The 16790-nt window shown below is 34.4% G+C and overlaps 1 protein-coding gene and 1 pseudogene across 1 annotated transcript; both read right to left on the bottom strand.

Annotated features, from left to right (window-relative positions):
- Nucleotides 1-944: 944 nt before the first annotated feature.
- LOC142524496 (protein ALTERED PHOSPHATE STARVATION RESPONSE 1-like) lies at nt 945-5024 on the bottom strand (annotated as a pseudogene).
- A 2568-nt stretch (nt 5025-7592) lies between these two features.
- LOC142516550 (protein EARLY-RESPONSIVE TO DEHYDRATION 7, chloroplastic-like) lies at nt 7593-10283 on the bottom strand. Its single transcript, XM_075619866.1, has 4 exons — nt 9271-10283; nt 8509-8675; nt 8168-8252; nt 7593-8078 (listed from the first exon to the last, which is right to left on the bottom strand). The coding sequence occupies exons 1-4, from the start codon at nt 10197-10199 to the stop codon at nt 7892-7894; spliced, it is 1368 nt and encodes a 455-aa protein (XP_075475981.1). The 5' UTR covers nt 10200-10283; the 3' UTR covers nt 7593-7891.
- Between the last annotated feature and the right edge of the window lie 6507 nt (nt 10284-16790).

Genomic DNA, 16790 nt, shown 5'->3' with positions numbered 1-16790 from the left:
AATTCAAGGCATTGACTCAAATACAATACTAAGATCGATATTTTGGTCGAGCTCAATTCCAAACCAACTATTATAAATTATTCAAAGCTTAATGAATAGAGTAAATTCCCATAATAAGGACATCTCCAAATATCATTTTGACGCGGTCTTTCTTCTTCTAACGAGGGCTGTGCCAACCCCACTCCCCTGCGCCAAAACCAATTTGGCGCATGGTTTTTATTGTGAATATCGGTATGGTTGACATATCTCACAGATAAAGATTCGTGAGACCGTCTCATAAGAGACCTACTCTTTATTTAATAATAAAAATTATTATTATAATATCTCACACTATTTAATAAATTAAGAAAATCTTTAAAAAGAAAAACTGAATTTGTACACTTAAAGTGGTAGTACAAAATCAATCATCAAACTATGACAAAAACTTGTGTGAGAAGATCTCACGGGTCATATTTTGTGAGACAGATATCTTATTTGGGTCATCCATGAAAAAATATTACTTTTTATGCTAATAATATTACTTTTTATTGTGAATATCAGTAGGATTGATCTGTTTCACAAATAAAGATTCGTGGAGCGTCTCACAAGAGGGAGCCACTTTCAAACTATATATAATCTTTGATAAAAACTCTTATTAAGTCATCTCGTAATTCTATAAAACATATCTCTTACATGATTAAACTCATTAAATATACTATATTTTATGTCAAAACATTGATTTTTATTTTAAATATGAACCAGATCAATCTATCATATATCTAAATTATCATATATTTATATGATTATATACCAAAATCCTTATCTAAATTATAAAATAATTACGTTTAGCGACAAATATACAAAATATAAAATTAAATATACTTCATAATCTAACAAGCTGGGGAACAAGAATAATATCGAAGGGGAACTAGGGAGGAACATAAAATTATATAAGTAGACAAAAATATTCAATATCAAGCACAATCAATCCAGAATACGAGTAGGATTCTCTACACATGAATGTAAAGAGGAAAAAGTTAATATTACATTATAAACGATTCTTGAGCATGACCGTGGACGTCATTCTAGGCTTCTAGCACGAACCCGCATTACTCACATTCACCGAAGGCCGTAGAGCCTGAACCGGCGGGCGCAGGGTGATACACATCTGTACATGGGAGTCAAAATTAACGCTTGAAAATCCATCCTTCTCAGCTGTTCAAGGCAAAATCATTTTCACGTTATGCAAGTCATGGTTACTTTTGGCCTGATTGTGTATCGATTCGAACGCCTGTGTACACACGTTGGCAAAACCAGTCATAGCCTGAAACACATGTGGCAACCCCATCTGTAGGTTGTTCATCGTCATAGCCCTCGTCACACTGACTGATTTTTCGTGCTTAGCTTTTTCATCCTCTGCTTTTACCCGTGAATTCTCAACCTTGACTCTTTTCTCCTGCACCGGGTTTTTACTTGTTTCACTAGAGCAAACTGGTATTGTATATGGGCCGTATTTGTTTTCCAGTGATCTAAGCTCCGATCCCTTTTTCTCGAGATCTTTGAATGCCAAATCAGACCTCTTCTTTTGTTTCTGTTCTTCAGTTTGTTGCACTACAATGGCGTGGATGACAGTTAAGAAGCTCTTGATTCCCTCCGAGGCAACCCTGTCTGGGGCATTGTTTATGGCAAGCTGCCACTCTTCGCATAGTGAGTAAACGGCCGAATCTTGTTTCATTTTGTGAAGCGGATTGTTACCGACTTGAAATAGACTGAGGCGGAGCCAGCCAGTGAGCGACTGAACATAATCACGTTGAGCCTTCATAAGGTTACAGAAGGAGAGGTGCCATTGCTGAGCTTTGAACTCGAGTTGGAGTGTCGATTGTCGATGTATCTCAGAGGTGGGGCTGGAAGATGGGATCGAGCTAAGGTACTTGAGTTGCTGGACTATGTGCGTCTGCACCTGGTGGAACTCATACATGCTTCTCCACATGCACGTTAGCCTGGAAAAATCAAGTGGAAAAAAATTTAGGCAAGCTTAAATAAATAAACCATAGTTTGCAACTTGTAGTTGATATCGACATTCATTCACTTGAAGTCTGTTTTCTAAAAAGAGAGAAATAGGGTGAACCTAAAAGTTCGAAGTTGTCTAAAGCATAAGGAATGAGCATATTTTTTTATCTGTTTTCAAGGAAAAAAAGCACACATCTGTATGGAAGTTTAAGGAGGATTGGTGTCAGCCCTCTTGACACCCCCTTACTCGACTCACAATTTACCAGATTTCATCCATTTAGAGAAGTCTCATAGAAGCTGGACAAATAAAAGAAGATAACATGTTACTCACTCGAATATTTGCTCGTCATATGTCAAGTGTTCAATCTTCATCAGTGGTAGCTAAATTAACACCACACTTCTATCTATAAGTGAAATGGAGACTATAGGGAAAAATTATGAAAAGAGAATAAGCTTTATAATAAAAGTAAATTCTATCGATAGCCTAACATTAACGGTTCAATGTCTGGTGGAACAAAAACTTTAAATTCCAAAACATTGAGCATGGATCTTTTGAATATGTAGGAAGATTAACTAACCCCTTTACAAGCTCAAGAAGTTGTGGATAAAGCTCTGATTCCCTTAATTTGATAATCTCGGTTGAAGTAGCCTCAACAGCCTGCGAAGCAACCATCATCTGTGATTCCAATTTCTCGACATCCTTTTTCGCCTTCTCAGTTTTAAAATAATCGGCACTCTTCATCTCTACCTTCCTAAGAATAGCTACCTTCTTCTCATGTTCTAACTTCAAATACTCAGCATTCTACAACATCATCAAAGAAAAGTTTTCAACCAGTTAACCTCGCGAACATGATTGTATGATGTACCTTTACATACTAAAATCATATTTGGTTCCAGAAACCAAATGAAAATATATTAATACAAATTTCTTATTACAAATCAAAATGACGTGGTGTTTTGTCCTGTATTGAGTTCAGCCGCAACATAGATACATTGTGATACCTTAACCTCCTGGTAGAGCTTCACTTCCCATGCATACAACCTTTCGACTGTTGAACAATGAGTCGCTATACCATCATTGCCACGACCAATATTATTTCCACCCGAATCATCACAAAACTTCCCAAATGCATTCCATTTTGCACTGCTCGAGCCCCATGTCCACAATAGGGGGCTTAAGCTCTTCACATTACCATCATCTTTTCCTGTAGCATAATAAATCCAATACCAATCAAAAGAACATAGAAGGATACACCCACATGGGTTGACAGATAAATTATAACATAAAACATTGTGCAATCGAGTGTTCGTCCTTGCATCGAATGCTAGTAACAACAATGCAACTCCAGAATCACCCACCCAACAATTGCTTCAGTTTGCAACTATTGAGAACCAAAGATGGTTTAGGCCGTGTCGTTTATGGTCAGCAGTTCACAACTTTTAAACCATGCAACATACCCAACACCATATTTCAATGATAATGGCAAATTCTCATAATGCAGCCATTCCGGATGGAGAAAACAATTCTTGCTACCCAACAAACATGGCATCAAATTGTCTGAAGTCATAGTTTTCTCAAGAAAATATTATGGAAAAACAGAATGCTGGAAATATTTTGTGGGCCCACATAGTGAATTATGTTTTATATATAGTCGATGCTCTCTGTAGTTGGAAGATCCATAACTCTCACGTTAGAGCAATAAATGGATTCCAATATGTGGTTATTGTTATTTATTTTCAATTATTTCTACATGAATGACGTGCATTATGGTTTCAATCACATATTTTATTAAAATTTCTAACATAAAATTCTTGCAAAATAAAAAGAGACATACATATGTACAGTCGATAAAATCGACAACGAAAAAGACATGATCTGGAAATGAGATTATGAAATTACCCGACGAGTCTTGGTGACTTAACTGACCAGTGGGGACTTCCAACAGCGACGATAGTGGACCACCAGCATTGGCAGCATGAACAAAGTAGTCATTGAGTTCTTTGATGATCTCAACCAGATCTTTACTCTTCGTAGAGACCACCACCGCAAGCTCGCTACTGCTACTGGTGGCTGTCGCCGTCACCAGCAGACGGAGGGGCAGCCACGCTCCTAGCAGCTGCGGTGGCTGTGGCGGCAACATCAGAATTAATGGTGGTCTCCTCCCACTCCTCCTCATCCACAGACCTTGAAGCCGGCATAAAAGGGTCCCAAAAATCCCACGCAGATGAAGAAGACATCGGAGGCGGGGGCGGCGGAGGGTGGACAACAGAGGAAGTGGTGGTGGAGGTGGTGGTCCAAGAAGTCGGGCTCATTGCTGGTGGTGGGTTGGGAAAAGGAGGGACTCGCACAGGAGTGCCTCGCGACCGGAGGTGGTGGTGGAGACTGGTCTCTTCGGAGGCGAACTGAAGCAAAGCCGCGCCGGTGGTGCGGAGAGACCTTAAATACAGGCAGTGGGCGGCGGCAAACGAATGCCTCGCCTTCACAAACTGCTTCATGTACCTCTTCCTGGCCTTACATCTCGAAACCATTTCTTCCCCACTTATCAATCTCGAATACCAACAACCCATCTCTCAAATCTCTATTCTCTCACGATACAACAAATAAAAACTCAATCTTTACCGCTAAGATTCCAACATCATTCAAATATTTCCTACCAGTTTCTTTGTTTTCAAATCCCATCACAGTCAAAAAGTAAACAGCCGTGCCAGTAAAAGTACAAGAAATGAGAAGCCACAAACTGGAGAAAGAGAGAGAATCCTGATCTGTACCTGCAAAAAACACGTTTGCTTATAATGAATTCAACATTTTTACACAACACTGGATACCAATTTCAAAAAAAAATACTGAATATTACATGAGCTTACAGAATTTGAAGAAGAAAACAAGTGACAGGCTGTGCATCGACGCTGTACTTCTCTTTAATGCGTCGCCATTGACAGAAGAAAAAAGAAAAGAAAGTGGAGATGTTGAAGAAGAAGACAATAGTATATTTGGGTCCTACAGAAGAAGTGAGTTGTTGGGCAGGGTGCCAAAATGTTTTACCACTCTCTTTTTCTCCGTATTGCCCTTCCCCCCGTATATTATATTATTTTTGGATCTTCATATTATTTATTTATTTATTAAACGTTTAATTATCAAAGTCCAATTTAATTATTAAACTAAAAAAATCATAATCCATAGTGTTACAACTAATATCATATCAAAACAAGTAAAAAATAATTATTATTCATGTTAGGAGAATGATTGTATAATTTAAGGCAAAAACTTGTGTGAGACGGTCTCACGAATCGTATTTTGTGAGATGGATCTCTTATTTGGGTCATCCATAAAAAATAGTATTTTTTATACTAAGAGTATTACTTTTTATTGTGAATATCGATAGCGTTGACTCGTTTTACATAAAAAAAATTCGTGAAATCGTCTCACAAGATATCTAGTCATAATTTAAAGTATTTGATTAGACAATTATCAAAAATTAGAGTTTTCGACATAAAAAGATAAATACTCTATTATGCAAAATATATATTTAATTAATGATAAAGAATTTTGTATATATTTTTTAAGTATATAGTCATATTTTTATATAATATAGTATGATAATTTAAAAGTATATAATAAAATGATTAGAATATCAAATCTAGACTATGGTTGGAGCATTAAATGTTGTTAAAATAAGTAACAATTCAAATCCATAATTTAAAATTAGTCGGTGAGCAAATTAGAGAGGACGTTTGAAGTATATTTACATAATTTTTACCGTCTGAATTTTGGATTTTCTTTTTTGAATTTTGAGGAAGTAAAGTGGGAAAAAAAGCAAATACCATTCACTGTAACAAGATTTTATGATGTGTCCAGCAAGGAGAGAGAATGGTAAATTCGGTGACTGAGTGAGGGTAATTTTGTCAGAACAAGGAATTCCAAGGGACTGAATCTGAATGTATGTTTTAGTAATAATTTATTTATTCAAACTGGGAGGGAGTGCCGAAGAGTCGGTTGAGGTGTAAGTATTAATCAATGTAAATGGAAAAATATATAACTCAATTTTTTTACATATTTACGATCAGTTTGAACACGAAGTTATAGATTAAAAAAACCATTTAAATAAATTTTATTTTTTAAAATATTTTATTATAAAATTAGAAATAGTTTTAATTTTTAGATAAATATTGAAAATATTTTTGTTTTTATTTTTAAGTAGAAGTTGAAGTTGAAGCTTAAAAGCTAAAAATTTAACTTCTAAAAAACACTTTTTAAATGTTTTTTTTTAAAAAAATTATGTAGTAAAATAATATGTTTTTTAAGAAAATTATTTTTTAAAACCTCAACTTCTCCAAACAAACAAATTTGTAATAGTATTTTATCTTTTCATTTTTAATTAATAATTAAATATTGGAAACACGATCATCTTTTAAATGATTAAAAAATTAGAAAGCTTGAAGATTGTTTATAAATCTTATTTTTTCAGTTTGTACGAAAGAAAAACAAGTTTATAAGATAGTGTTTGGAAAAATACTTATAATTTTTTTTATAAAAATGTTTTTTTAAAAAAAAATTATGAAATATTTTTTTTTAAGAATAGATAAGTTATTGAACAACTATTTTTTTGAAAGAAAAAAAAATTTAGAGTTGAAAAATGTTTGGAAAATTATTTAAAAACGAATTTATTGTCATAAATAAATAAAAAAAGATGTTGGACTGTTATTCTATAATTAAAAAAATTTAATTCTAGTTTAACTCGTGTTTTTTATTTTAAAATATCAAAAAACACCTCTCAATTGTTTATAAAAACTATACATGGAGAATTTTTGTAAAAAATATTTTTCAAAAACGTTTTACAAAATGTTGTTCAAACACACACTTTAAATTTTTTCACTTACAAAATACGAAAAATATTTTGAAAGTACTTGTCAAAACTAAATCATATTTGGGAGTATTTAGTTTTTAACATAATATTAATTATTTTAAGTTAAATAAAAAATAAAAATAATGTGTTACTACCTTCGTAGATTTTATGTGTGGGAGGAAGTGAATGAGTAGTGGTTATTTTAGGAAAAGAAATTCAAATAATGTGAAAGCTTTAATATTTTATTTTCTTCAAGAAAACGTTGCTGACACGGTCGACCATCGTTTTGACCAATATTTTTTTTAATCTTTTTACCGCACGCTTAATTTCGTTGTATATGTTTAAGTTTTTTTTTTTTTTTTTTAAATGAAACAAAATTCATTAAAAAGGTAAAAAGTTATAGGATACAAATTTACTGAGCTTACCCAGGAACACGGAAACCAGAAACCAAATACAACTCAAAGCTCCAAAGTTCGAATCATAATACTACTAATGCATAAATTACAACAACTCATAAGCAATGTTAATGGCTTCAGGTACACAGCAAAAGGTGTGTATCTTTATCTTCTTGATGGTGTCTTCGAGATTGACTTTAACTTTTTCAAATACAACCCTGTTGCGTAAATTCCACACATGGTAGACCGTTGCTGTCATGACCGTGAGTCTCAATCTAGTGATCGGTGGAATTACCTACTCCGAAATGCTCTTAGGTATTGCTTGTGTCCGAGTACGATAGCAAAGAACAAAATGACAAGATAATCATCAAAAAGTTCTAAATTTTATATAAATTTCATTTTCTCAAACATGGTGGACCAAAATTATTTATGGTAATTTCACCCATGCAAGGGGGGAGACTACGCCATGAGTTCTTTTCCGGGTGTAGCATAGGACCTCTGAATTCGAGACTTAAAAAAAGGAGGTCACAATATATACCTAAAAGCCACGAACACTTTGTGCCCATCAGCTCCTCCAGTACAAAACTAATGAGAAAGCAGAAAAATTTTGAACCATGGCATATATATGTACAGAAGTAGCAAAAAAGTATCACGTGTGTCGTCTTATTTGGAACTCTTGCCCTTCTTTTTAGCAGCTGATTTAGCAGCGGACTTGGCTAAGGAAGTTGGCTTTAGTACACTTTTAGGATTCAGTGCTTGCCGAATCTTGAACACGGTCCATGCGGTTCCTATGGCATGTCCTGCAGCATCTAGCCCATCACTTGCTGCCTTTGCGGCCTCTTCACCATACCTGATGAAAGAAAAAACAAAGCCGAAGATGAAAAGCAGAACAAAAAGCACCCCTCATTTTTACGGTGAGATCAAATATGGCAAATCTACCTATGGGTGACAAGTCCAGTCGTGACGGTGGAGGAGGTTGCCATAACATTCTTCCCGGCTACTTCAACCGCATCACAAATTTTGCCTGTTTTCGAAACCATCATGGGTTTAAATTAAGGAAACAGATTTTTAAAATGAGTTTTAAGTTAGTTTCAGATATACATGATGTTGATACAAATACATAGAAAATAGGAGCCAATATATCAAATGAACCCAAGAATCTGGAATGGCTGCTACACAATGATATGCCATAAAAATTAAAATATCAGCTTCACCTTAATGATACAAATCATCATCGATCATGTTAAGCAGAAATTTGAGTGTATAGAAATTAGACATACTAAATCCATCCAGAGAAGCAAGAACAATTTCTCCAGGCAACAGCCCAAAGAACTTCTTTCCTACTTTAGAGTTTGCAACAGAACCAGTAAAGAATCCAGAAACCTTCACAACTCCTGTAAGTACTCCACTTGCTACTTTCTCTGTCATCTTGGTCACCTTCTTAACCCTGGAGAGTATAAGCCGACCTTGAAACAGTAAGTCAACACAAGGGAGGGAGTGATGATCCAATAAAAAATAAAATCAAGTGTCATACATAAATTTTCCAAACATATAGTTTTCGTCCCCATCGAATTCATTAATCAGCAGCTTGACTAAATTCTTGGATCATCTAAAGAAGTACTAGAGAATGCATCTACAGCAAGACAAGTTGATGCTGACTGTATCAAAGGCCCACAAGGTGTGTGTTCTTGTGCATAGATGCAATGCAAGCAAGTTGCAGCCCTTGGATGAGACATGCCGTAGCCTTTGTTAAGCACGAGCCTTGGCGTGCTTTAAAGGCGTGACTCACAAAGTAACAGCCATTAATTTCAGAGACAGATTAACAAATATTTATGGTCACGTTGTTCAACATTTTATTAAGTACATAGCGGGTGATATGTGATGAAACATCTTCAGATGTTTAGAATCAGAGTGCATGATCCCGTAGAACGTCTCACTTCGATAAAGCACGTCTTATGAACTATGATACTCTTGCACATTGCTATTCACCCATCAAACATCTAATCTAATCTAACCAAATAAATGTATTAATAAAAACAGACCTTTTGATTCTCTTCAAAGTATTGGGATCAATCTCAGATTTCCCTCCAGAAGCCATTCTTTTTTTCAGAAACTCATTTCCCCATTTCAGTCTATCCACAGTCACATCTCCACACCACAGTACTCCCTTAATCAGCTGCCCTGATCCTGCGGCGATAAGCCTAGCCGCAGTCCCACTATACTCCTCCACATTCGGCGCAAGTGTGGTCCAGTAAGCGGCACACTGCCCCTCCACCGCTTCCTTCTTCTTCTCATCCGTTTTCAATTCTCCTGCCATGACCTCACCGACCTCCACCACAGCCGTCACTGCCTTCTCCTCGATTTTCTGCACGGAAAAATTACAGTAGGTATCCAAAATCACATCCAATTCCTTAAGCAACGATTCCTGCCCTTTGGAAACTATCGTCAACCCGTAGTTCAACATATCATTTCCAGGGTCTTTCTTTTTCTTGCGGTTCTCCTTCTTTTCGTCATCGCTAGAGTCTGAATCCTCAGCTTCACACGGGGGTTTGAAGGAGAAGAAATAATGCGAAGGGTCGAGCTTGACGGCGGCGAGGTCCTTGGTTAAGGGCCACTGGATTTCGTCGGAGACGGAGGCGAGAGCAGCGACAGTGTTGATCCCCTGAAGGAGGCGGAGGATCCGGAGATCACCAGTGGCAAGCTCCACGGAGTAGTGTCTGTCGATCAAGTGAAGCATGGCGCCGGGGATTGCGATGAGGGGTTCCTCGATGGATTCGAGTGGGGCGGATGGGGAATATGGGTTGGTTCCAGGGTCGTTGGAGTCCGGGAAAAGGTTCTCCACCAGGTCTTTCATATCGATGGTGGGGTAGAGGGATGAATGGGGCGGTGCGGTTGGGTTAGTTTTGTGATTCGAGGTGGAAAATTGGGGGTACAATGGGGTAAGGTTAGGGTCTGGTTCCTGGGACGCCATTGTTGAATCAAGATGCAAGCTTTTTAGCCTTCTGTTCAAACAGACTAGTCCAGGGAAGAAACAATCAACGTAAATATGAATATTCCCGCGCAAATATCGCTAAAAGTTACCTCACAACACGCTTTCTAATTTCAATCACGCTTCTAGTGTAAATCGAAAAAATATATTAAAAATTTCAGGGGAACAATAAATTTTTTTTTAACAATTTGGTTGGATAAAGTACAATTAATCTTTATTTTATGGTAAGTAAATCTTGTATGTAACAAAAATTAGACTATATTTGTGTAACATGAATTGATACACAAAGTGGGGCGGAGAATTTTCATTTAGGAGAAAATATGTCCGAGACATTGATGACACTACAATGCAAACATCCCCTATGAAACGGCCAACGAATCAAATAGTCTACATGTATTCCCGGTCCAAGGAAGAGATCTTCGTTCTATCATTTATTCATTAATTAATCGATAACTCCAAGAAAGGATCAAGCACTACTCTTGCTATCAAAGGGTTGAGATTCTTGGCTGTTTTCCAAATGTTAGGAGGAAAGTCCGGATCTCCATGGGACCGAGCTCGACTGTAAGACTTGACATGTCAATAGGACCACCTCTGATTGGAGCTGCTAGCTGCTGCCTCGGCTCCAACTTCGTCTTTAACTTCCCATGTCTCTCTCTTTATCTCAGGCTTTGATTTACTGATAAGCTTGTTTCCTTGAGCGTGTCTTTATCTGACATATGATTCAAGTCAATACCAAAGCATAAAAAGATTCATGTGCTATAGTTAACACTGGTTTATTTAAATTTCACCAAGGACCGCTGTCATTTTCTTGTGTTTTACATAAAAGTACTACTTCCATCGGCTTCTGCTCCTTTGACGTGAGCAGTAAAGTTGAGGGACAAGAGAAAAGTGTTGAAGTTGTAATGGAGAACACACTCGAACCAAAGTAAACACTGTTAATTTGACGTGTATGCTTTGCATATGCTTTGGAAAATAAACATTAAATCATATCGAGAGGGGAATGAAATTGGTTGATCTTAAGACATATATAAAGAGCGAAGAAATTGCTTCAATATCAACAGCAGAGAAAATTTAGGGATGATGAAGCGGAAAGAAGGGCAAAAAAGGTAGAAAGATCCCAGAAGGAATTCCACCTTAATCTTGGATAAAAATAAGCTTGCATTAGGCCAAAGTTAATACTCGGTGCAGCATAAAACATACAAACCTTCTTTTCCAGCTAACATGTTGATAAAAAGGCCCTAGAAGCGATTAAGTCGTTCTGTTAATGCATTCAAAATATTTTATTGGGAGAATGTAAAAAAAAATACAAGTTTTACAGATTGAAATGACACTAAATTGAACAGAAAGTAAAACAATCAAAAATCTTATAATAATTTCAAAGATCCAAACTATGTTTAACTTAATAATTATACTACAAGAAAAATGACATACGAAAAATTGTTGTCCTAGCCCTTTTAAAACTGTTGTTAAAGTCAGTGTTGTTAAATGGTTCGTTCAAAGACAATTTGTCGTAGCTACAATTTGCGACGGTTTTCAGGTTCGTTTAAAGACAATCAAAACCGTCGCAAATGAAAAATCGTTGTTGTAGCAAATGATATGTGCGACGGAAAGCATATATAAACCGTCGCTAATTAGCGACTGTTTGTTACACCGTCGCTAAATTTAGCAACGGTTTATTAATCACCGTCACTAATATTTTAGGTAAAATAAAAAAAAAATTAAGAATTTAATAAATCTGTATTGTGAATTGGTACAATCGTATAAGAGATAAAAAATTGAAGTGTCGTGAAGTGATAAAATCGTGTAAGAGATAAAAATTTTAATTGTTTTGAAGTGGTAAAAAAATCGTGTAAGAGATAAAAATTTTAAGTGTTGTGAAGTAGTAAAATCGTGTAAGAGATAAAAATTTTAAGTGTTGTGAAGTTGTAAAATCGTGTAAGTGAGAAAAATTTTAAGTGTTGTGAAGTGAAGTGGAAGAAAATGGAGCGAATTTACAGGTATTTATAGAGAGTAGTGGAAGAAAATGGAGAGAATGTTAGGCGGGATCGAATTTTTGAAATATCAGCAACGGTTTTAGCTAAACCGTCGCTAAGTGTGTTGTCGTATGTGTGTTGTTGATTCTGAAATTTCTTGTAGTGTTAGAATGTCATATCTTTGAAAAATAAGAATTTTTTTTTTACAGTGAATGCAAATTCAATCCGAAGTCCTAACAAGATGAGCTAGTTTGCAGTTGTGGGATATATATCCTATATGTAAACTGAAAGTTTTATGACCTTGTATGATACAAAACTAAATATGGATTTTTCCGCACGCAATAAGCTCAATGATGAGTTTCAAGAAAACAATTCAAAGTTGCTGTATAACAACTGAAACCTCACAACGATCAACTACAAATAGGAGAAAGGAAAAATAGACAAAAACTTATATAAGACAGTCTCACGGGTCGTATTTTGTGAGACGGATCTCTTATTTTGGTCATGCATGAAAAAGTATTATTTTTTATACTAAGAGTACTATTTTTTATTATGAATATCAGTTGGATTGACCAGTCTCACACATAAAAATTCGTAAGACCGTATCACAAAAGACTACTCAAAGAAAAAATAGTGCAACTCACTGGAATCCTGACACTATCAATGCTTGTCCACCCCAGTGAATTGTACACCACAACAACCTGAAAAGAGCGTTATGCCTTGCCACCTTGGTATAACACGCTGTTTATAGCATGTTGAAAAATGAGCATACACAGAAAAAAGTTCTTACCAAACTCTTTCCTTTGTAGTAGATGCTCCAAAGGAAAGAAAAAAGCATTCTAATATTTGTCGGAAAAAATGAAAAAAAAAAAATTGAATAAATTTAGTTTTAATAATCAGAATTTTAACTAAAAATCCAAAAATAATAGCTACTTAAGATCCTCTGAGACTATGTCCCAACTAATCTTTTACTTTTAGTCCAAGTAAGCTTGTAGGACACTTGTCCAACTCGGCAGGATGAGTTTGGACTCTCCAAGCCCATGAACGTCTTACATGCACAAAGTGGTGGTATCGATTGAATATCCAATATTATCGATTTATGACTTTAAATAATTCGTTACTACAATGTAAAGTTCAAATTATCGACCCATTAAATCAATTCTGTAACACTTCCACTTTATTTTAGCAGTTATACTCTCCATACTGAGTCTGTTCACTCATACATGTGATATAAATAAAGACCTTGAATATACAATAGTATATGAAAAATAATATATTATCCGTATAATGGTTTCCATGAAACAAATAGGAATGCAAGGCATTTGGAAAATTAATCAAAAATGTGTGCATTGATTTCACGTCGATTTTGTAGCACTTGCTCTGTAACTAATGATTAGGTAGGGAAGCATTGTTTGAATATCATTATATTTTTCTAGTACTAATAAATATTTGGTGGGCGGTAAAGTACTTTTGCCATAAAAATATATAAACTTTGACGCGAAACAAAATAAAGAAGAGATATTCTGCTTAGAATATATGTGAAAACTTTGTGAGTGCTGTCAAAAGGTGAGGATGAGATTCTCTTCGAAGCATCAAATTTACCAAAAGTTTATCTTCATTTATGTTTGAGATCTTGCCTTCTTGCACAACTACGACTCAAAAAATATGTACATTGTTGCATGTATTTTTTAATGTGAGATGTTTTTTATCAGGTTTCTTTTGGATGAATTTTCATGGTAATTTTAGGGGTTGGGTGGTGTTTCATAAAAATATATATAAAAATAGGAAACCAAGAATTATGTAATATGTAGGAGGTGTGATGCTAGAGATTTTGCATATAAGTTAATGTAGATTGAATTGATATCACCAGGAAAACTTAAAATAATTAACATGAAATCCTACATAAGATTAATACATCTTGATTTTTTTGAAAAAAAAAACCTTATATTTTATATAACAAGTATATATCTCCTGAAAATGAAAAATAAATAAGGTATAAGTATGATTCTGATTTTAAATATATATTGTTTTAAAGAATTTAATGTTTTTTAATCATAAAAACTATTGATTTTATAAAAAAGAGTTTTGTACCGTTTTTAATTTTCTTAATTAGGTCGTCGACGTAATTTTATTCAAAAAAATGTGATAGTAAATTAATTTTATGTGTGTCACAAAAACTCATTTGAAGCGGTCTCACGGGTTAATTTTGTGAGACGAATCTTCAATCTGATCCGATTCATGAAAGTATTATCTTTTACATTAAATATAAATTGAGTTGACCGGTCTCAGTAAAATTGATCCGTGAAACCGTATACTACAAGAAAAAATCAAAACAACAACATACATACGACAACAGTTTTTATCAAAACCGTTGTCGTATGCTTTTTATAACAAAGGTTTTAGTGAAAATCGTTCTCGTATGTGCGTTTTTTAAGCGAAAGACCACGGTTTTATAAAAACCATGGTCTTTCGAGGCGGGTCAAAGACAATAGTTTTTCGGGTCAATGAGTTGTCTTTGAGCGTTTTTTAGGGGCATAGAACCGTTGTCTTTTAGCTATTTTTTTGGACAATCGACAACCGTTGTCGATTAGCGTGTTTTTTAGATAAATAAAAACGGTTTGGAGAAACTGTTGGCATATTTAGCGACGATTTTACTGAAACCGTCGCTAAAATCAGTCCATTTTCCTCCACATCACTTCACAACACTTAAAATTTTTCTCTCTTACACGCTTTTAGTTTCGATTTAGGTTACATTTTTTCACTTTAATTTTTTGTAAATTTTCAAGTGTTAGTTAAGTTCATGAATATTGTTAGCATAGTCAAATTATAAGTTTTTTTAGATTTGTTAAATTATTAAAAGTAATTCTTTTTATTTTACTGAAAATATTAGCGACGAAAATCATGAAAAAATCGTAGCTAAAATTAGCGACGGACTTCATGGCAAAACGTCGCTAATTTTGGCTCAAAGACAACGGTTTTTCACTGTTGTCGTATGTTTTTTTTTCTTGTAGTGGTGTCACAAAATACATATTTTATGTGTATATATAATGCAGACAAATAGGCAGTTTAGCAAGAATAACTAAAGAGTAAAAAAAACATGACAAATATTTTCTTTATGTAATCTCTTTCTCGGACAAAATAATTTATTGGTGAAATTTCTCTTTTCTTTTACTCTCACAACAGTTGGGAATAAAATTAATTCACATATCCCAATCTCATATGAGTCGCTCATATTTTAACTAAATTTGACATAATACTGTTGATGATCTAAAAATAGCATAAAAAATCTCAATAATTTTTTACCATTAGAGGAAATATGTGGGTATTCTGCCATTTTGGTACGATGAAATAATCACACATGGACATGGATATTCACGAAATGTAATAATTAGGACCGTTAGATCGTAATTGAATGGCCTAGATAGATTCCATCCAGTTTGACGAGCTAGCTTTTGAAAACTATTGATAAAATCTGGATAATTCTTTGCATTCATTCCATGGCAAACAATTTTCTCTAGTTCAAATATTATTATTTTAATTAAATATAAAAGTATATATTTAAACTTCTTGTTTTTAATAAAATATATTTACATAAAGAATAATCAAAACTAAAAAGTATTTTAGAATATACAACGTATATATAGAGTTACTGTATCTTGACAGCAGTAAATGCCTGAAACAAGGACGGGATACTTTTATATTAAGTAAAGAAAAAGAAATTTAATTTTTTTTAAAAAAATACATGAATCGAATTTATTTCCTTGTAAAAAAAACCACGGACATTTTTTAGTATTGGCATGAACAGGTGTAGCATTAGTTCCATTAAACCGAATTAATTAGAAATTTTGATTCGATTCTGTTAAGACTTAAGCCTAGACTTAACACAACCCTACAAGCTAGCTCAATGAGGTATTGTCAAATACCATATATATAACTCTCAGGAATTTTATATAATCGATGTGGGACAACTAACACACCCTCATCAGGCTCTGGAACATGAAGTTTACAAATGACCCAACTATGGGCAGAACAAATGGTCCAACTATGGTCAGTCCAACATATAACGGTGAAACATGACCTTTGATACCATGTTAAGATTGAGACTTGAATCTAACTCAACTCTAAAAGCTAGCTCAAATGAGGAGGATTGTTAAAGACCATATATACAACTCTCATGAACTTTATATAACCGATGTGAGACAACTAACGAATTTATTCAGATATTCAATTTAAATTTTAAAAAATATATGTTCGGTTTAGGTTTTTTATTCAAGTTAACCTAATTAACATCGATAAAATAAATAGAATATATAGGTCGATAATCGAATCGATCGAATGGTCACCTGATCATGAATATTACAAATGCCAAAGCACTTGTTGATACGAGGAAATATAAACTGTGGATGGTAAACTAGAGTGATTACTGAAAGAAATATTACGCCGGTTTAAAATATCTGCAAACCCATTATTAAAAGAGAGACCAATTAAAGAAAAAGGTAAATGTAATTATTGTTAAGTCATCCCTTTTCTCCGGTTGCATGATTATTGATTAATACAAACTTTTAAGTAAAATTATATATCCAACATTATTATCTCATCT

This window comes from Primulina tabacum, chromosome 1 (genome assembly GCF_025594145.1).
Source record: "Primulina tabacum isolate GXHZ01 chromosome 1, ASM2559414v2, whole genome shotgun sequence".
Taxonomy (NCBI): domain Eukaryota; kingdom Viridiplantae; phylum Streptophyta; class Magnoliopsida; order Lamiales; family Gesneriaceae; genus Primulina; species Primulina tabacum.
Note: the sequence above shows the minus strand (reverse complement) of the source record. Positions and strands in the feature narration are given on the sequence as shown.